General features: G+C 44.4%; 1 protein-coding gene across 2 annotated transcripts in view; it reads right to left on the reverse strand.

Moving 5' to 3' along the window:
- LOC126356033 (trypsin alpha-3-like) overlaps positions 1 to 21,481 on the reverse strand; it is a 307,460-nt gene that overhangs the window by 22,095 nt on the left and 263,884 nt on the right. For both annotated transcript variants that reach the window (XM_050006686.1, XM_050006687.1), the window contains exons 4-5: positions 21,189 to 21,324; positions 7,559 to 7,669 (exon numbers count right to left, since the gene is read on the reverse strand). In XM_050006686.1, coding sequence (XP_049862643.1) covers positions 7,559 to 7,669; positions 21,189 to 21,324 — 247 coding nt within the window. The remainder of the gene's footprint in view (positions 1 to 7,558; positions 7,670 to 21,188; positions 21,325 to 21,481) is intronic.

Genomic DNA, 21,481 nt, shown 5'->3' on the forward strand with positions numbered 1-21,481 from the left:
TGGTTCATGCACGATGAATCTCCTGCACATTTCAGTCGAAGTGTTCGTACGCTTCTAAACAACAGATTCGGTGACCGATGGATTGGTAACTCGGACCAATTCCATGGCCTCCACGCTCTCCTGACCTCAACCCTCTGACTTTCATTAATGGGGGCATTTGAAAGCTCTTGTCTACGCAACCCCGGTACCAAATGTAGAGACTCTTCGTGCTCGTATTGTGAGCGGCTGTGATAAAATACGCCATTCTCCAGGGCTGCATCAGCGCATCAAGGATTCCATGCGACGGAGGGTGGATGCATGTATCCTCGCTAACGGAGGACATTTTGAACATTTCCTGTAAGAAAGTGTTTGAAGTCACGCTGGTACGTTCTGTTGCTGTGTGTTTCCATTCCATGCTTAATGTGATTTGAAGAGAAGTAATAAAATGAGCTCTAACATGGAAAGTAAGCGTTTCCGGACACATGTCCACATAACATATTTTCTTTATTTGTGTGCGAGGAATGTTTCCTGAAAGTTTGGCCGTACCTTTTGTAACACCCTGTATAGCACTGACTGCAACAGCTGAGACATCAGCCACAGGTATGCCATCAGATTCTACGTCTTCAGCAACGGCTACAGCTCTGGAGCAGTCGCTAATGACAGAGACACAGAATCTCCAAGTTAGGCTTGGGGAGCAGCTCCACCTCGGCAACAAAAGAAGATCACAAGCAATTAACAAGGCTTATAAGTATGAAAGTCAGAAGCGTAAATATGAGTGTATTCGCGGGTTTACCGTCAGAATTAAATTTTGGCATGATTAAACGATCATCAATTTCATGTGGGACGAAAAATGTTACTCGATCACATAATTCTAAACCAGGGCAGTGAGTTTTTATATTACAGAAGACATGATAGCATGGTTAAGGCAAAATTTAAATTCTAATATGGAAGGAAAATGTTATGAAATAAATTCTCAAACGGAGAAATTATATTTGGAGCTTACACATGAACCTCCAGATGTCAATCACTCAGATCAGTACCCAACATTAGACTTCGATAGAGTATCAAACATAACACAGATTTAGTGGTGTGTGCTGTCGTCCAGCAGAACATGCGTAAACTATAAGTAGAAGTGACACCAGAACTACGGTGCTCAGGAGAACAATATCTGTGAGTGATTATTTTGTAGATATCGGTTGGGTCCGTTGGAAGAGACTGAGGTTATCACAGCAAAAGTTCCCCGTTCAAACCACACTGACGACAATTTTTTTAACTGTTTACACGTGGCACTGTTATACGAGATAACATTTTCCTGACATCTAAAATAACTTTTCGTAGCTTGTAGCAATTTTCCTTTGCCAGTCTGTTTTCGCTTCATTAGTTGAAGGTCTCAAACCTGTAGAGTATATCTGTATAGGTAGGTGTGGTGTTTTGTCGGACACGTGCGACACAACACCAAACCTATATATACAAATGTGTTCTATAGGTTTGCTACTTTCAACTAACGAAGCGCAAACGGACTGTCAAAAGAACATTGCTACAAACTACAAAGCCGCTCGGGATTAGCCGAGCGGCCTTAGGCGCTGCAGTCATGGACTGTGCGGCTGCTCCCGGCGGAGGTTCGAGTCCTCCCTCCGGCATGGGTGTGTGTGTTTATCTTTAGGATAATTTAGGTTAAGTAGTGTGTAAGCTTAGTGACTGATGGCCTTTGCAGTTAAGTCCCATAAGATTTCACACACATTTGAACATTTTTGAAAAAACTACAAAAATTTCCTTTGAATTTCAGGAAAGTGTCCTCCGATATACCAATTTTAATCGTAAACAATTAAAGAAAGCCCTTTCATAGGGGGGTTTAAACGCTTGACCTTTTGTACGATGGCCTCACGCTCCATCGACTCACCCACAGAAGATCTTCGATGCCACACTTCAGAGATACACTTTTCCTGTGCTCCGTATTTCTGTATTTCTGGTGTTACTTTTAACTACAGTTTACGCATGTTCTACTGGACGACAGCACATACCATGAACTAAATCAGTGTTTTCCTTGACACTATCGAGAGACAATGTTTGGTATCATTCTGAGGGTCTGACATCTGGAGATTAGAGTATTAGCGCAAAATATGTTACATCCAAGAATGATATATCTGGTGAATGTGAAAATTTTTAAAGATTCCCCAGTCAGTATCCAAGCTAGATTGGAAATCAAGGCAGGCTAGTAAGCAATACCTAGACTGGAATGACGACCCGGAACAAAAGCCCATATTACAGGCAACATGAGCATACCACTCAGCTAAACTGCCAATGACAAACTTAGCTAGAGGACCTAAGTGTCAAGGCACCAAGGTGACCTCATGGAGAAGACAGTGTAACGTCTTTCTGTTAAGCAGACACTGTGAAACAACAACATGTAAGTCGTATGCAAGAATGGCTTTCAGCACGCAGATGCCGCAGTAGTATTTGAACTGAAAGCCTGAAGAGTGAACTGGGACACCATGGTAAAGTGTACACCAGGACTTTCCAACGTGTGGTCCGCGGACACCTTAGGGGTCCGCCGGCTCTTTCTAGGGGGTCCGCGGCCACGTTTCACCAAATCGTGTAAAATAATCAGTACAATTATTGAATAAAAATGTGAAAATCAAATTCATCACTTTTTTCGTGTGAAAAAAATGTGTACTTTTACTTCAGGTCGTATTCCCAAACAGCCTTTGCAGTTCATAAGTGAGTACGCATACACAGTTTAGTGCCGGAGAATTCGGCTTCTCTGATCGACCGTTTCGCAACAATACGGTGGTCGTTTGTGCGCCGGCTCACGGCGCTAGGTGCGCTCAAACCTTTTACGCGTGAGCGGAGCAAGCTTTGTTGACCAATCACAGCGCTCGCTGGCACGTATGCAGCCCCAGGCATAATTCAATGTTAAACTTGCTTTGCCAGTGCACTACCTATTTCATAAATTGATTTTTGACCTTCAAGTTGTTTTCATTCATCTCTAAACCAAAGACTATTGATACTTCGGGGGTCGGGGGAGGGGGGGGGGGCGGGAGGGGCATCATTGGGTACATGACATGCCACTTGCATTAAGAAGCTTTCAGTTCCCATGGCTTTCGCTCTGAAATTTAAAGTTACTGTGCTCTTGACTAACTAGGGGTCGGCCATGGATTTTCGACTGAAGAAGGGTTCCGCCAGCTGAAAAGGTTGAGAAGCCCTGGTGTAGACTATAGAGTGGTGAAGGGTTTACGAAATCAGGTCACATTTGGTCGTCTTTGTGACATTATAACGTCATCAGCATAGATCAACTGGTGCAAATACTCTGTCTCTCACAGTTTACTTCTCGGTTTGGAATCAACTAGCCCTTGGGTGGGGTCTGTGACGCTCCATCAGCAGCACATCTGGATGACTGCAGTCTAGGATTCTACAACACGTGCAGCCTGAAGGACTTAACTGCAGTAGCCTTCTGCAGTCTCACTAACGCCTTCATTGATGATAAGATTCGGGTATCTACTACCGCTGGTTCCCTGGAGGTCTAACTGATGGTACCTGATGAAAGGAGCAATACCGGAGAGTGCAACAGCTACTGCCCTCCAACCTGCACTACGAGCGGACATCAGCGTCGCTGGCCATTCCCTTGCTGAGGGATCATGACACAACTCTTCATGACTACAGCCACCTCACATGGAGCTCTTGGCTGCCTTCCCGGGACGCAGTCTATGACGTCAACGAGAATGCCCTGGTAACCTCTGGCCGACAGAGACTTGTGGGAAACACCGACCGAGCTGCGGCTAGCTGACTGTGATGCTGTAGGGTGTTGAGTACACACCTCGATCACCACGGCAGCCAAGAGTGCGTAATTGCGAAACACGCTGGCGTCAAGCATACCGGCTTGGCCAGAGCCCTTCTGCTCGCCTTGCTAGTAGTGTATTCTATGTAAAACATTCTCGGTTTTTTTGCTGCGTCAATTCGAGATAATATCTCAATCTTCCGACGAAAGTCTACATCATCGTCAGGAGCAACTGACGATGACGATGGAGGCTATCACCGAAAGCTTGAGATTTTATCCCGAATTGATGCGACGTGAAAACCGAGAATGTTTTACATATAAGTGCCGTCGCGAAAGACTTCGTTGTCAAGTGTGTATTCTGATAACAATATCTTATTCACGCCTTCGGATGTTCGGCAGATACACACCACCACACTCCACTCCATGCCATCCTGGCAACATAGAGGCCATAGCTCCGGCCCTGTATAAGTAGAAGAGACATGAGTTAAATTCTCAAATGAAGGGATTGGTAACTAAGAATGAAACTCAGTGTACGGAAATCGTTGGTTCTCTTACAGGATTTGGTAAACTGGAAATCAATTCCGCCATTAAAAATATCGAAACTCAAGGAAACCATAGGCATAGAGGCACAGAGTTAAATCAGGAGGTTTACCAGAGTTCAAAAATGGCCCTGAGCACTATGGGACTTAACTTCTGAGGTCATCAGTCCCCTAGAACTTAGAACTACTTAAACCTAGCTAACCTAACGACATCACACACATCCATGCCCGAGGCAGGATTGGAAACTGTGACCGGAGCGGTCGCGCGGTTCCAGACTGTATCATAATATTTAGGCGAATAGTTTTTGAGACACGGATATGTTCCAGTATCGTATTCGAAGAGGTGTTGTCCAATGCGATCCACATTGTGGTGCACCTGTAATCTGTACCGCAGAGGATCTGTCTCTACAGAAAATCTGGAAAATCTACTCTCTTCTGGCGATGCGCCAGATGCAGAAAATTGACACATATTTGTAGACAGAGCATCTCTACAACTTTCGAATCGTAATACTTCGGCGCACCATTAGGTGCAACCTTGTCAGAAGATGTAGACAAAGCATCTGCTCCGAGTTTTCGCATCGAATTGTACTGGAAACAAATTCCAAAGTTGAAATACGCCGTACAGTACGATTCTTGTGGCCACCATGGCGGTATATGGACCAAAGGGAATGCAGCGTCCTGAAAATGGTGCCAACAATTTGACCAAAGCCGCGCAGACGTGGGTGATGCTGATGTGGAAAGTGGTCCATCATCATCGACCACAGACAAAGTCTCGGCAGTCCAGGAAAAGATGGGCAGTAATCGCAGAGTGGCTTTCGCGGACATTGCTGAACAGACTCGCTTCTCGATAGGCAGTGCCCATCCCACTGCCAGAGGTCTTTTGCAGTACCAGAACCTGCCAATCTGTAATTAAAGACACAAGGTCTACGGTGTCTCTCCACTTAAGTTAGGGTTACCTAGTGGACGACAATGAATTACTAAGGCATATCATAACGGTCGCTGAGATATGGAACCATCACTTCACATCTGCAACAAACAGAGCATCTATGGAATGGAGAGACATCTACTCGCCGCCGCCCAACATATGCAAAGTTGTACCATCAGCACTGAAGGTCACGGTCACCATTTTCGTGGCCCGTGAAGGGTCGTGTGCGTAGAGTTCATGGCAAAAGGCATATCCTTTAAAGCCAATTCGTACTGTGCAAAAGTGACATCACCGCGTAACGCAGTAAAGAACGCGCCGCGTGGAAAATTTGCAGAGGCATTGTTCTGCATGACAACGCAACACTCTTCACTGAGCTGACAAAAGTCATGAGGTACCACTTAACATCGTGTCGAACTTACTTTTGCCTGTGGTAGTGCAGAAAATCGAGATACCATCTACTCAAAAAATGGTTCAAATGGCTCTGAGCACTATGGGACATAACTTCTGAGGTCATCAGTCTCCTAGAACTTAGAACTACTTAAACCTAACTAAGCTAAGGACATCACACACATCCATGCCCGAGGCAGGATTCGAAGCTGCGACCGTAGCAGTCGCGCGGTTCCAGACTATAGCGCCTAGAACCGCTCGGCCACCCAGGCGGCACCATCTACTCAACAAGTCGTCGGAAGTCCCCTACCGAAATATGGAGTAATGTTGCCTCTATAGCCGTCATAATTTCGGAAGTGTTGCTGGAGCACGAACTGAGCTCTCGATTATGTCCGATAAATGTTCGGTGGGATTCTTGTTAGACGATCTGGGTGGCCAGATCATTTGTTCGAGTTGTCCAGAATGTTCTTCAAAGCATCCGCGTGCAATTGTCGTGCGGTGGCATGGCGCATTGTCACCCATATGGATCCGATCGCTGTTTTGAAGTCAATGAATGGCTGCAAACGGTCTCAAAGTAGCCGAACGTAACCATTTCTAACCGACGATCGGTTCAGTTAGACCAAAGGACACAATCTACTGCACGTAATCATAAGCCCACACCATTAAGGAGCCACCACCAGCTTGCACAATGTCTTCTTCACAGTGTCGATGCTTTCGAGGGTTCTGCGCCAATCTCCAACCCTACCATCATATTTTACGGACTGAAATCGGGATCATATGACCAGGCCTTGGTTTTCCAGTCGTCTGGGGTCCAAGCGATATTGTCACGAGCCCAGGAGAGGCGCTGCAGTTGATGTCGTGCTGTTAGCAAAGGCAATCCCGTCGGTCGTCTGCTGCCGTACCTGCTCTCGGTCGTTAAGTGAAGGCCGCCGTCCACTGACATTTCCGTGGTGAGACGCTATGCCCGAAATTTGGTGTCCTGGGTACACTCTTGACACTGTGGATCTTGAAATATTAAATTCCCTAACGATTTCTGAAATTGAGTGCCCCTTCCATCTAGCTCGAACTACCACTCCGCGTTCAGGTCTGTTAGTTCCTGTCGTTTCTTCATAATCACGTCGAAAACCTTTTCACATGAATCACCTGAGTACAAATGACAGCTTTGCAAATGCACTGCACTTTCATGCCCTGTGTATGCGGTATTACCGCCATATGTACATGAGCATATCGCAGGAAGAACATACGTTGGGTGGAAGATTTCCCAAGGATGACGACGATCACACAGAGGTTCTCGAACTGGTTCCGTTCTATTATCGAGGAACAAATGGCTCTGAGCACTATGGGACTTAACTTCTAAGGCCATCAGTCCCCTAGAACTTATAACTACTTAAACCTAACTAACCTAAGGCCAGCACACACATCCATGCCCGAGGCAAGATTCGACCCTGCGACCGTAGCCGTCGCGCGGTTCCAGACTGTAGCGCCTAGAACCGCTCGACCACTCCGGACGACTATCGAGGAACAGAACAAGTGGTAGAATCTTCTGACCGTTATTGAGATTTGGCGACTATGTCTGAAAGTAACGTCATGTATTTGTGCCACTTTCAAGTCAAGTGAGCACATTCTGTAGAAATTATGTGGCCTGCTACAATATTGCGTAATTTACTTTTTGAAGTCCTCTCGGATACAAATTAACAGAGAATCAGTTACTTAAAAAAAAGCACTGCTCTACCACTTACACCATTCCACTGCTACTTTTATCTAATAATTGATAACAATTTTTTGTAACTCTGCACTTTGGCACCGACCTAAATACTAGTAAAGTTAAAAACATCTTTAAGATGGACTTTGCATTCAGTTAGGAATCAACAGATTTTACATACAATATAGTGCGCTTATCATACTCATCCAAGGAAATAATTGCGACAGATGGTAAAATCACAGTATACTCACCACAGCAGTGACACCCCAGCCGCTTACGTTGCACGGCGTGTTCGCCGCAGGAGTGCTTTCCGAGAATCCGATGGACTGCACTGTAGGTCCCAAGGGTAGCTTCTCCTCAGTCTGCAAATCCATCACATAATTCAGTTACTAACTAGAAAACAAGAGTAAAAAAACTTAAATTCATAGTTGATTTCTACATAGCAGGCACTTAAAAAGTATTGGGAAAAACAAGTAGACAGTACTGATAAATACGAATCCAACGAATGTGATGTACTCTTATGAAGAATGACTAAAACAAGATCTCTGTAAGGGGTACGAAAAACACACTATTCGTCTCCGAAAAGAACGTACTGAAATGAATTTAATTTGCTTGCATAAAACTGCTGAAAGTGCAACATTTTACTTCCAGAAGTTATAAAGTTAAGATAATGATTCCAAAATGAAGGAATAAATCTAAAACTGTTCATTCGATTTTACTCAAAACCGATATATTAGCAGATCATCAGTTAATAGGAATAAATAGTACCACATCCAGTTCCATTTAGAATATGAAAGTAAAATTAAATACTTCATGAATTCATGAAGAATAATTTTGACTCTCTATTATACGAACGCCTCCATCCCCTCCTCCTTCCTCTCCCCCCCTCCACCCCCTTTCTCCTGCAGCTTGGTGGGAGACTCTTCACGGACTGAGACGCACTGACTTACTGGCTTCTAATCGTTTACGGAATATACTGACATAAACAAATTGCAAACAACAAGGAGTAGTTGTGCGGCATAACACGAAAGTTGGTAGGCATGTTTCTACATCTGAAAGATGATGGCTACTCAAAATGCGTGCCAATCGTATAAGATTGCAGCTAGTAGCGCACTATGAGGATGGAAATCAGGTTTGCTTTAAATAGACGCTGTAACATACCTGAGCGTTATTTACCTTTGAGACTGGACGTGGTGAGCTGACGTTAGTCAATAACACCTTTCAGACGACAAATACGCCATTATCAACATATCACCGACAGGTTCGTTTGAACGAGATCGTGTAAAAGGACTACTAAAAGTTGGATGTTCCTTCTGCGATAACGCAGAACTTGGCAAAAATGTAGCCACTGTTTATGACTGTTGGCAGCGATGGTCACACGAATGTAAATCGCAAGAAGCCCGGTCTCGAGATGGCCACGTGGCAATATCGGGAGGGAAGTTAATGGTGTTCGGCGTATGGCTCTGGTACATCGTACTGCATCAGCAGAACCATTTTGAGCAGCGGTTGCCTCCACAGTGAAACAACTAACTGTTACAAATCGGTTAGTTCAAGGACAGCTCCGAGCCAGACGCCCTGTGGCGTGTATTCCACTGACTCCAAGCCACCGCCATTTGCATCTTCAGTGGTGTCAAGTGAGAGCTCATTGGAAGGCAGGGTGGGGGCCTGTTGTGTTTTCTGACGAAAGCTGTCTCTGTGCCAGTGATCGCCGTGCATTGATTAGGACGTCAGTTGAGGGCCTGCAGCCACCCTGTCTGCGTGTTGCACTCATCGGACGTACACCTGTAGCTATCGTCTGTTGTACGATTTCATATGAGAGATGCATCACTCTCGTGGTTACCCCAAGCACTCTGACTGCAAAATTGTACGTCAGTCTGGTGATTCGATCTCTTGTACTGCCATTCACGAACAACATTCCAGAGAGTGTTCCCCAACTGGACAACGTTCGCCCAATAGCGCTGTTGCAACCCAACGTGCTCTACACAGTGCCGAGCTGTTGCTCTGGCCTACTCGATCTCCATTTCTGTCTACAATAGAGCACACATAGGACATCATAGGATGACGACTCTACCTTCATCCACAAACAGTATTAATCGTCCCTGTACGGACCAACCAAATGCAACAGGCATGCAACTCTATCTCACAAGCCAACATTCGGCATCCGTGTAAAACAATGCATCCACGGTTGCATGCTTGCATTCGATATTCTGGCGGTTACATCGGTTGTTCACATACCAGCATCTCACATTTGCAATGACTTATCTCGCGCTTAGATTAACTTGCTATGTTAATCACTTAAATATGTCGCCTAGACAAACTTATTCCCGAAATTTCATTAGTCTACATTAATCCTTTTTCGCGTTTCTATCTTTCTTCTGTCGCTATATTTTCGGTGGTCACAGTATGGCGAACATGCTGTGTATATGCGGAGTGAGTCCGAACTCGCACGGGTTCTGCCGGATTGTTTTTCATATAAGAAACCTGCAGTCTTCAGTGGATCATTATAGTAATTCGTTCCGTTCATTGTCCCAGGCTGCGCTAAGCTAAAAACATTTGCTTGTCAGAGCATACCTACACCATATTTAACACGTCCCATGTTTGCAAACAGTTTTAGATAACACCTAATTTAAGAAGAACAATTGTGGAAACTCATATCACACTAAATAGATGCAGCTCTTCCATTAATTCCTGGAATTTACTGTTGGCTCTTTTCACTTTGCCTCCATCTTGTAATTGTTTTTCGGTCACGACACTTGTTACTGAGGTCTCATGAAATTTGTCACATCATGTCGGTGGTAGAAGAGACATCAGTGCCGACAACAGTGAAAAAAAGCTTATTTTATCATCATACGTACACGTAGCGTACAGATACACGTAATAAATGCGGCAACTAGTAAAACATGAACATTAAACTAAGTTGTTGTCCCAGTTTAAATTCTGCCCTTGTAAGTAGGCTGTTTAGGTTTTTTTATTGGTAACGCCGCCGCCACGTAGCGCTCTGTATGAAAATCACTGGCTGTGCCGTGTGCAGTCTGTGGCTGGTTGGCATTGTTGTAATACTCGCCATTGTAGTGTTGGGCAGCGGCAGCTGGATGCTAACAGCGCGTAGCGTTGTGCAGTTGGAGGTGAGCCGCCAGCAGTGGTGGACGTGGGGAGAGAGATGCCGGAGTTTTGTAATTTGTAAGACTGGATGTCATGAACTATCATATATATTATGACTATTAAGGTAAATACATTGTCTGTTCTGTATTAAAATCTTTCATTTGCTAACTATACCTATCAGTAGTTAGTGCCTTCAGTAGTTTGAATCTTTTATTTAGCTGGCAGTAGTGGCGCTCGCTGTATTGCAGTAGCTTGAGTAACGAAGATTTTTGTGAGGTAAGTGATTTGTGAAACGTATAGGTTAATGTTAATCAGGGCCATTCTTTCGTAGGGATTTTTGGAAGTCAGATTGCGTTGCGCTAAAAATATTGTGTGTCAGCTTAAGCACAGTCGTGTAAAAATTTTTCTAGGGGGACGTTACACCCTATATGACGATCGAATGTATGGTGAAAAGTATCACGATATGTGAGCATTCTGCTATAGTGAGGTCACGGTGCCAGTGAGACGCTTTTGAAGTTCGGATGATTATCGGCGCAAGACGCATGAGTCATAGTATATCGACGGCTACACAAGAACTTAGATTTCCTACATCAGCAGCGTACAGTAGGGTTCCTCAGCATGGCACTAACAATGTTTGCATACGCGTAAACTGAGTCACAGGGCGACCACAAGTGCTTAACGAACATACGTCATGCCGCCTCCCCTGAATTATCCGGTCGTTGGGCATAGGAGTGTCGTGACAAAGTTAGTGCGTGGAAATTGGAGGGTCGTGTGTTAGAATCCCAATCCGATCACGAAATATTAAAGCTTCCCTTTCACCTACCTTCACTCCTCAAGGACGGTATTTCACGTTAAACAGTAGATACTGGGGTCGGTTAGGGACACGCAAGTTGAGTGAAACACTAGCACCAGGCCATTGTGTCACACAGTTTTTCATTACTATAGCCACAGGAGGCTATCGACTCTCTACAGTGCGTCAGATCGTCCACGATTTGAACGTGGGGCTTTAGGAACCTGTTTCTGACAAGACTGTACTGAGACAAATGCACTGCACAGACTTCAGCAGCAGTGGAGCGACTCACTGTTACATCATATGCAGTATTTTGCATGATTTGTTTCGCCACTCGTTGTATAGGGCACCGTCTAGATGAATTCTATCCCTGCAGCAGCATCACAGAAGTCAGCGCTGTTCCCCATTTTAAAACTGTCCCACGAACATATACTATGTGACCAGAAGTATCTGGATACCACCATGTATTTTGGAATTGACCTTTAGATGGCACAAGAGTCTGACTTGACAATATAAAAGGAGACGGGAGTCTTGTGTAGCCAACAGAGATGAATAAAGCAGAATGGGTAGGTCAGGGGAGATCAGTGACTTCGAACAGGGACTACTCGTTACATGTCACCTGAGTAACAAATCCATCCTTCTAAAGCTGCCCAAATCGACTGTTACGCCACATAAAGACATCCTGGGCAAACCTCAAATTTTTTAAGTCTCTCCCAGGCAAGCGCCGAGTCAACCCAGGGCAAGCTAGTACACAACATCAAGTCGAATGCACGAAATCCGGTACTGCAGCAAGTCTGGCACAGAACGGTGCGCCTAGCAATACATCACTCAACCTAGGTGTCTGAGGCGTCAATTTAGCAGTATGACCTGAATTAGAAGGGAGCACGACGCCACTCTGTCAACCGTGTGCTGTTGAGTACCAGTACATAAATCATTCACAACTTTCAGCACACTGACACTGCAGAAAGTAACTAGGTGAAAGCGTGAAACGAAAGGTGAGGAGACTGTGTCGTGGCGAAGAGAACTGTCAGGCATAGAAAACCAGGCCACATTCGATGACCCTCACCAGAGGATAACGTCATTGTCTCCAAAAGACAGCTACAAATACCTACTGATGCTGCGATCACGGACTAATAGATCAATGTACAGGGATGGCTGAGCAAAACGACTGCTGCGTTAGGAAAAGAACGAGCTCAACAAGAGTAGAGAAGTTACGTTATCGGTTAAGAAATCATATTCAGTTATATTTATACTTAATTTATTACACACAACGTATTTATTTCAAACCCATTGGCTCCATCATCACCTGTCAGCTGGTAACATTGCATAATTGCTCTGCAAAAGAAGAAAGGAACTAACCTCAAGGTGGGAATGGCGATTCATTTTTTGGACAAAATCTTCCTATCGTTACATGTAACCCAGGAGATGCCACACACAGAATTGCTGTGCGTCCCATAAATTAGCAATTCACGTCACGTTCACCTTACCTTAATTAAGGGCCTATTCATCATCAACGTCAACATCCATATCACTGTGCAACGCCACCTGCCGGTAAAATGTGCCTGCTTACTCGCTATCGCTGTAAACCGAAAGTAATGCATCAGTATTACTTGATAAGACGTGCAGGATGCCTCACAGACGTATATGCGAACTGTACCATCAAATCAGTGAAATTGAAAAAGGGAGCATTATTGGCATGAAGGAATGTGAGGCATTCATCTCGGAAATTGCTGCTAGTGTGGGACGAACGGTTTACGGAAGGCTGTAGAACACGACAGTATGGGTCAAGTCACACCACGAAGAAGATCGAAATCTCATCCGAATGGCTTTGCCGGGCGGATATGCGTCCTACGCGGCCCTGTAACAACAGCAGGGACAGTGTAACACATCGTACACTATCAGGGGTGGCAGCCCGTCGGCGTTTGTTACAGCATGGGTAACGCGCACGTTGTCCACTTCTCGACCTACCTTTGACTAATGTGTAGAAACATGCTAGACGGCAACGGTGTATAGAACGACATCACTGGGACAGGAACGGCCGCATTTTGGTACGTCGCAGACTGGGGGAGTGGCATCTCAGTGATTGCATTCGCACAAGACATACAGCACCAACTCAAAGCCCTCTGGTGTGGGGTTCTATTGGGTGCAACCACAAATCACAGTTGGTTCGTGTCCAGGACACTGTGACCAGTGTGACGTACGTGAATGACATACTGCGACCTGTAGCCATACCCTTCCTGCACAACACACCAGACACCATTTTGGCAGTGCACGACCACATGTTGCTGCTCGTACACGTGCCTTCTTTGTGTCACAGGATGTCAGCCTTTTGCCCTGTCCCACCACATCTCCAGACTTGTCGCCAATCGGAAATGTGTGGGAATGGTGAAATGACGGGTGCAGCACTGCGAACCACCACAGAACTCTGGAACCAGGTGAATGCAGCATGGATGGCTACACCACAGGAAGACATTCGCGCCTTATACGCGTCGATGCCCCCATGCGTGGACAAGCTGATATGGCCCATGGCCGACTCTGTGCCTACTAGGCCACAGGACACATGCTGAACCGAGGTGACTAAAATGCTAATTATTTCTGCAGAACATACAAGTGTACATGTCAAGTGAATATGAATGTCCTATCTCCAGTAGTTCAAGGTGTTCTGTTTCTTGTGAACATGAAACTACAGAGGCAATTTTCAGCACTTTCATCAGACTGCTGCAGGTTTTAAGAGAAAGGAGGAAGAACCGGAAGGGGCACTTGTTGAGACAGGAGTGGTTGCCAATAGACGCTTTGGAATGATTAGTTTGTGAGAGTGGACTGATGGGATAGACGACGTAAAGGGAAATGGAAATTACACAGACCTCAAGAGGATGGCAGAGGACTGGAGAACATGGAGAGTTAACCCGTGAAAACCTGCCTTTGGGAAGAACGCTAATGATGACAACACAGGTAAGCCTGTCCACATTTTTTCTCGGCATTTCTTTTACCAATTTCTTGTCCTCATCATTCCTTGCATTCATAAAATTAATTCTTTCCGATTGAGACTCATTAGGTTGAAATAACTATTTCTACCATTTACTCTCGTGTGTCTTTATTTTTTTAGACTGCGTTTATAACTGCCGTTGTCTTGAATTTCTGTTCTTGGAATATCACTGAGGATGGCAATGCAAAACGGTGCATAAACGTGACCAAATAGAATTAGGCAAACTTCCGCCATAGTCTTGTTTGAATTAGTTTTAAAACTACAGTAGTTACATTTAGGCTTTCATATCATACAAATGTACCTTGTAAAGTACTGGGTAAACCAAAAGTCCTTTAACTTCTGAAAATGTACTAATTCATATAATAACGGAGGTACAGAACTACTATTTGACAAATCTGCCTCAAATAAACATGGGATTTTATTGCACCTAAAACCTAGTGCTAAAACTGGCCAATAGATGGCGCTGGACAGCCACACGCCAATGACGCCGCATGAGAATCGTGTGTAAAATCAGTTGTAGTGGGAGAGAGAGTGATATCATCCCTAGCCTGGCTGATAAACACCTGCTGGGAGGTACGACTTTTATGCAGGATAACGCTCCATCCCGTACTGATACACGTATTAAAGGTGTCTTGCGTACATAGTTCGGTGAGCTACCACGTCTTGGTTTGCCTCCCAGGTCCCCAGGTACTGGGGTTACCTGAAGTTGCAAGTTACCGCGATCTCCGACCTCATTAGCGATGCTAAAAGGCAACATCCAATGGCAATGTCTTAGTATACCTACTTATATGCTGTACAGTGCTGCCGGCCGCGGTGGTCTTGCGATTCTAGGCGCTCAGTACGGAACCGCGCGACTGCTACGGTCACAGGTTCGAATCCTGCCTCGGGCATGGATGTGTGTGATGTATTTAGGTTAGTTAGGTTTACGTAGTTCTACGTTCTAGGGGACTGATGACCACAGATGTTAAGTCCCATAGTGCTTAGATATATTTGAGCCATTTTTGTACAATGCTGTTCATAACATTGTCCCTCGACTAGAGGTATTGTTGATGAATGACTGCCGACAAGCTGAGCGTTTGTTACGGAGATCATTTCTTATGCTAATTATTGCTTTAGTGTCATATGAAGCGCCATCTGGTGATAATTTTGAAACCCTCTTTCGTTTCAGTAAAACCCCATGCCATTTCAAGCATGTGTGACAATTTTTATCTCGCTGCCTACATTATTGTTTGGAGTACTGAATTTTCAAATGTTAACGGACTTTTGGGTCATGCTGCTGAATAATCTGCTATAAACGAACATATATTTATTTACACTCAGTTATAAAAGGTGTTCTTCCAAGGAACTTCGATATTTGAGCAAGAAAATTTATAAACCTTGCATAAAAACACAAATATGTTCAACGCACTAAGATTTTCATTCAACTGGTGCTGTGAAATTTGTAAGAGCCCTCAGTAGATGGCAGTAGAGATGGGTCGAACTCGTTCAGTCCCGTGAACTACTTCATTCATTTCAGTCTTTGCCGTGAAGCCTTCAAATGAAGTAGTTCATTCATGATACTTCATGAAGCCTGGCGAAGTTACCCCGTTCGCCGCCCAGCCGCGGCTACGCTCGCTTCGCCTCGCTCGTACAATATAGCTTCGTAATACTTCATGATGTTACCAACAGATGGCCGAACTATGTAGTAACGTGCACGCAACGTTTTACGCTCTTACACTTACAGCGTCTGAGTTAAATAGAGCATGTTCGAAGGGGACAAAGGGAAGATAAACAGAAAAGCCTGTGACATATAAAGGAGGTATTACATTTAATCTTGCTCGACATTTTCTCATGAAGCGCCCAAAAAAGTCTTTATCTGCCAAATGAAACATTATTTGTTGTATTCATGGACTGAAAAACAGGGCTACCAACGAAATGCAGTCCAATTTTATGTTCCTTTAAAAATTGAATCCAAAATAGAATGAGTATGTTTACCGCTGTCACAAAGTCTAAACACCTACGTTAAGTAATTATTCAGAAGTTTACCTGTAGATTTTATTTTTGTTGAGAATAATAACCCTCCTTCAAAACGTAAACTGTCACCTGTAGTCATTGGTACGACTTCAGGTACAATCCCTCTTTCAGTATTGTTAACAAAACTATTTTCATGTTGGCTGTGCGTGCTCACACAGCCAGCCTCTTCGTTTGTATCTTTAATATTCGTCTGCAAGCTCTGCCAACGGTAGGCTACGCGTAGACGCAAAGTGTAACTGCACAAATAGTCACGGGTAATGATGCCAGCACAGCAGGAAGCAACTGACGCTGCTTACCCCTCGCCCCTCACGGCCCCAACCCTTGTAAACCTATCGTTCCCCACAAACACCGTGCGATTCGTCGACAGGCAGTAGAGGGAGGACTGGAGTGAAGGGAGAATGAGTGACGCCGATGTAGTGGGAGAGGGGAAGAGAGTGAGTGAACTAGAAAAAAGTGTGGAGTGTGCTACCTGTGAAGAGTTTGAAGTACCAGTTCATTGAAATTGAGTGGTTAGTTCACACTTCACTGGAGTGAAGCGTTCATTTGAACGACTCATTCACGAGCTCCCCATCACTAGATGGCAGTACTAATCTTCCATTGTTAGTAGCGCTCTAGCAAGAATGCTTCCCGAGAAACTCTGCATGAATGTGCTCTGTGCGGTCTCCCCTGCTTCCTATAGAAAGTAATTATTTGTGGGTTTCCACAGGGCACATTTGCAATTCAACTACCATTGTCCGCTGATGCGTCTTTATTTGCGGGGAACGCTACCATCATCAAGTCATGTTCAATTATACTTTTTAAGTCGACAATGGAAGTCATTTATAAATATATAAACCAGAGTACATTACTAATTAGAATGGGTCAGTCACCTGCAGTCAAAATTTAACCTACGAGAACTGTTGTGAAGATTTAAATAGCCAACTGTCTTTGACAGAAACAACTTGCTACATGAGTGTACATCGTTCTAGATCACATAAAGTCAAGTAATACCACGTAGTCGGTATGGAGAGCGTTTCAACAATCTACAAAAGCGCCTCATGCATTGTAGAAATGCACTATAGGAAAAGACGTGACATCTTGCCAGTCATTACCACTATTATCCACTCTCTCTCTCGATATAGGCACGTGACCTGTCGACTGCAGCTGACTTGGCTCTGAAACAGAGTGGGCTGCCAACAAAGGCAGTACGCATTCTTTTACAGTTGCAACTGGTTTCCGGTAGTGGCCAATAAGTAATAACGAATTACGCGCATCCACTGTGCCACTCCGAGAGTGAAAGTGAACTGATGCTTTATTGTGACACAATGATAGAAAGCCACCGTATGACATATGAACGAAATCGCAGTTCCTGTGCTGTCAATAAATGCGATGCAATAACGTATTACGCACAACTCTGTATCACTCCGACAGTGAAAGTAGTACAATGCAATGTTCCTTCGGACATAGATACATGCCCGAAGGAACAAGGACTGCAGCGACTACAGCCGTCAAGAAATACAAGAAATGTATTCGCAGTTGCGAATATGAAGCACCTTCGGCTGAATAATAGAATGACGACGGTAAGCTGCAGAAAGCGGAAGACGCACTGCCTCGTGCAATAGTGTCTAGGTGATTCAAGGACTTCAAAGAAGACCGAATTATTTGAGTCAAGCAAGACGGGCTTGATGTTTCGGCTTCTGCTGTGACTGATGTCGACGTCAACACAGCTGCTCTCATTGTCCGTGAGAATCGGCGGATAACTTCACGTAAACTCAATGAACTATTGAGGATTTTATATGGCAGTATTTTTATGGTTATGCATGATCATTTCCACATGACCGATACTTGCGCCCGGTGGTTGCCGTTTTTGTTGACTGCTGAACAACAGGCTGTGTGAATGGAAACAAGCCGTGAGGTTCTGTCTCTCTTTGCTGAAAGAGGAGAGACCTTTTTGAAATCGCCAGGTTCTCCAACATCAAAAACGGCGACAGTTGTTCCCTTTGAGGGTTAGTGATGGTGATGACATTTTTTGACTGCCATGGAATGGTTTTATAGCATACAGTTCCCCCTTAATCTACTGTTACACGAGCATACTACACATCAGTATGGGCTAAATAGAGGAACCACATTGCACGGAAACGATCAGGACTGTCTAGGACAGGGTGGCGACTTCACAATGTGTCGCCTCACGTCGCAAACCAACTCATGCAGTTTCTGGGTCAGTTCAACAATACCTGTCTACTGCATACGTCTTATAGCTCCGATCTCACATCCCGTGATTTTTGTTATTCGAATCACTAAAGCCAAAGCTTCAGGGCATTCGATTTAAGAACTTTGACGCAGAGCTCAAGAAAAGTGAGGTGATTCCCAAGGAGACAACGAAGAATGGCTTGCTGCATGTGTTCGAGGACTGTCAGAGACGCAATAAAAAGAGCATTCAAGAAGAAGGGGACGACTCAGAAAAAGAGCATGCAAATATTGAAATGGAGTAATAAACATCTCCGAAATAAATCAGTATGAGTCATAACATGTTTGGAATCGATTATCCCTGGTGATGACTCATGACTGCATCGTTATGAATCACCTTGAAGAAAATGACGGATTCAGAAAATATCGTTCTTGTGCAACGCTGCTAGCTCTTTATTCCCATGAAGTAATGAGTGCTGTCTACAAGGGATCTCAGATCGGTTCCATATTCCTAGATTTCCAGAAAGCTTTTGATACCGTTCCTCACAAGCGACTATTAATCAAATTGCGTGCATATGCAGTATCATCTCAGTTGTGGGACTGGATTAGTTATTTCCTCTCAGAGAGGTCACAGTTCGTAGTGACAGGCGATAAATCATTGAGTAGAACAGAAGTGATATCTGGCGTTCCGCGAGGTAATGCCATAGGCTCTCTGCTGATCCTGATTTACATAAATGATCTAGGTGATAATCTGAGCAGCCCCATTAGATTGTTTGTACATGGTTCAGATGGTTCAAATGGCTCTGAGCACTATGGGACTTAACATCTATGGTCATCAGTCCCCTAGAACTTAGAACTACTTAAACCTAACTAACCTAAGGACATCACACAACACCTAGCCATCACGAGGCAGAGAAAATCCCTGACTTCGCCGGGAATCGAACCCGGGAGTTTGTACATGACGCTGTAATTTACCGTCTAGCAAAATCATCAGACGATCAATTCTAATTACAAAATGATCTAGAGACAGTTTCTGTATGGTGCGAAAAGTGGCAATTGGCACGAGAAAAAGAAAGTGCGAGGTCATCCACATGGGTACTAAAAGAAATCCGATAAATTTTGGGTATACGATAAATCGCACAAATCTAAGGGCTGTTAATTCGACTAAATACCAAGGAATTCCAATTACGAGCAACTTAAACTGGAAAGACCACATCTATAATATTGTGGGGAAGGCGAAAGAAAGACTGCGCTTTGATGGAAGAAGGAAAAGGCAACAAATCCACTAAAGAGACAGCCTACATTACACTTGTCTGTCCGCATCTCGTGGTCGTGCGGTAGCGTTCTCGCTTCCCGCGCCCGGGTTCCCGAGCTCGATTCCCGGAGGGAATGTCCTTAGGTTAGTTAGGTTTAAGTACTTCTAAGTTCTAGGGGACTGATGACCATAGATGTTAAGTCCCATTGTGTTCAGAGCGATTTTTGAACACTTGTCCGTCCTCTGCTGGAATATTGCTGCGCCGTGTGGCATCCTCACCAAGTAGGATTGACGGAGGATATCGAAAAAGAGCAAAGAAGGGGAGCTCGTTTCGTGTTATCGCACAATAGGGGTGAGAGTGTCATTGATATGATACGCGAGTTGGGGTGGCAGTCACTGAAACAAAGGCGGTCTTCTTTGCGGAGAGATCTATTTACGAATTTAAATCACCAAGCCGGCCGGTGTGGCCGAGCGATTCCAGGCGCTTCAGTCTGGAACCGGGCGACCGCTACGGTTGCAGGTTCGAATCGTGTCTCGGGCATGGATATCCTTAGTTAGGTTTAACTAGTTCTAAGTTCTAGGGGACTGATGACCTCATAGTGCTCAGAGCCATTTGAACCATTTTTTAAATCACCAACTTTCTCTTCCGAATGCGAAAGTATCTCGTTGACACCCAGCTACGTAGGGAGAAATAATCATCATAATAAAATAAGAGAAATCAGAGCTCGAACGGAAAGATTTAGGTGTTACTTTTTCCCATGCGCCATTCGAGAGTGGAATGGTAGAGAAGTAGTATGAAAATGGTTTGATGAACCCTCTGCCAGGCATTTAAGTGTGAATTGCAGAGTAACCATGTAGATGTGTGGATGTAGATGTAGACTGTTCATCAGTCCTCGTACTTACAAGTTCCACTCGATGAAGACTTACACCGTTTAGCAGCGCTAAAAATGCCTTTTCGCCTTTACTGTTAAATTATTGACATTCGTTATTGTAAGCAATTTTTCAACAGCGCACCCGTCTGTCCCCTACGTCACAACTATCTGGATGATATTGTCATTGTATCCACGTGATTTCGCCTAAGCAGTCTTTGCATACGCAGGAAAAATATTAGTAATCTGGCCTATCGTACAACCTTCGAAAGTTGCTATTTCTCTGAAGAGAGTTTGAAAACCTAGATCATATTCTAAGTAAATAAGGCGTGCTCCAGATCGAATAGTACTGACAATTTCACGTTCAGAAAACTACAAAGAACTTCAGTTCTTCTAAGAGAAGATAAAATATTATCTTCTTCACCTCAGCCATTTACCCAGTGTTTACGTGGATTTTCGAAATGGTTACAACTTTCCAAATGGAGTTCCATTGATTCAAAAATAGACGTCTGTGCTGTTTACGTTGACATGCCTAGTCATGGTTACACTGCAGTTTAATACATACCATGTTTGTGCAAAAAGTTGCTGGCAAGAGAGTTTAAAAACTGGCAGTGATGTGACCGAATAACTTTCAAGATAGATGAAACGGTACACATGATGGATGTGCTAAGAGTAATGAGACAGGCCTGCATGAACTTACCCTGAGAACAGCGATATCGTTCTGGCTTGTGATGAGGTTGTATTCGGAGTGGACAAAGATTGCGGACACCTGCACCCTGGTGCCTGACGAGGTGTACACGCTGCCCACTGACACGCTCAGCAAACTGGCGGGTATCCTGCAACATCACACGTCCAGGAGACGCACCATTAGTTACACTCATATCTGCGTATCTAACTTGCAAAGATCTTATTATGCAATTTAATTAACATTTACTGTACTTAATATGCAGTCAGCATCATATTAACATGAGGAAAATACAGAAGAAATACACT

The sequence above is a fragment of the Schistocerca gregaria genome, chromosome 3, assembly GCF_023897955.1.
Source record: "Schistocerca gregaria isolate iqSchGreg1 chromosome 3, iqSchGreg1.2, whole genome shotgun sequence".
NCBI lineage: Eukaryota > Metazoa > Arthropoda > Insecta > Orthoptera > Acrididae > Schistocerca > Schistocerca gregaria.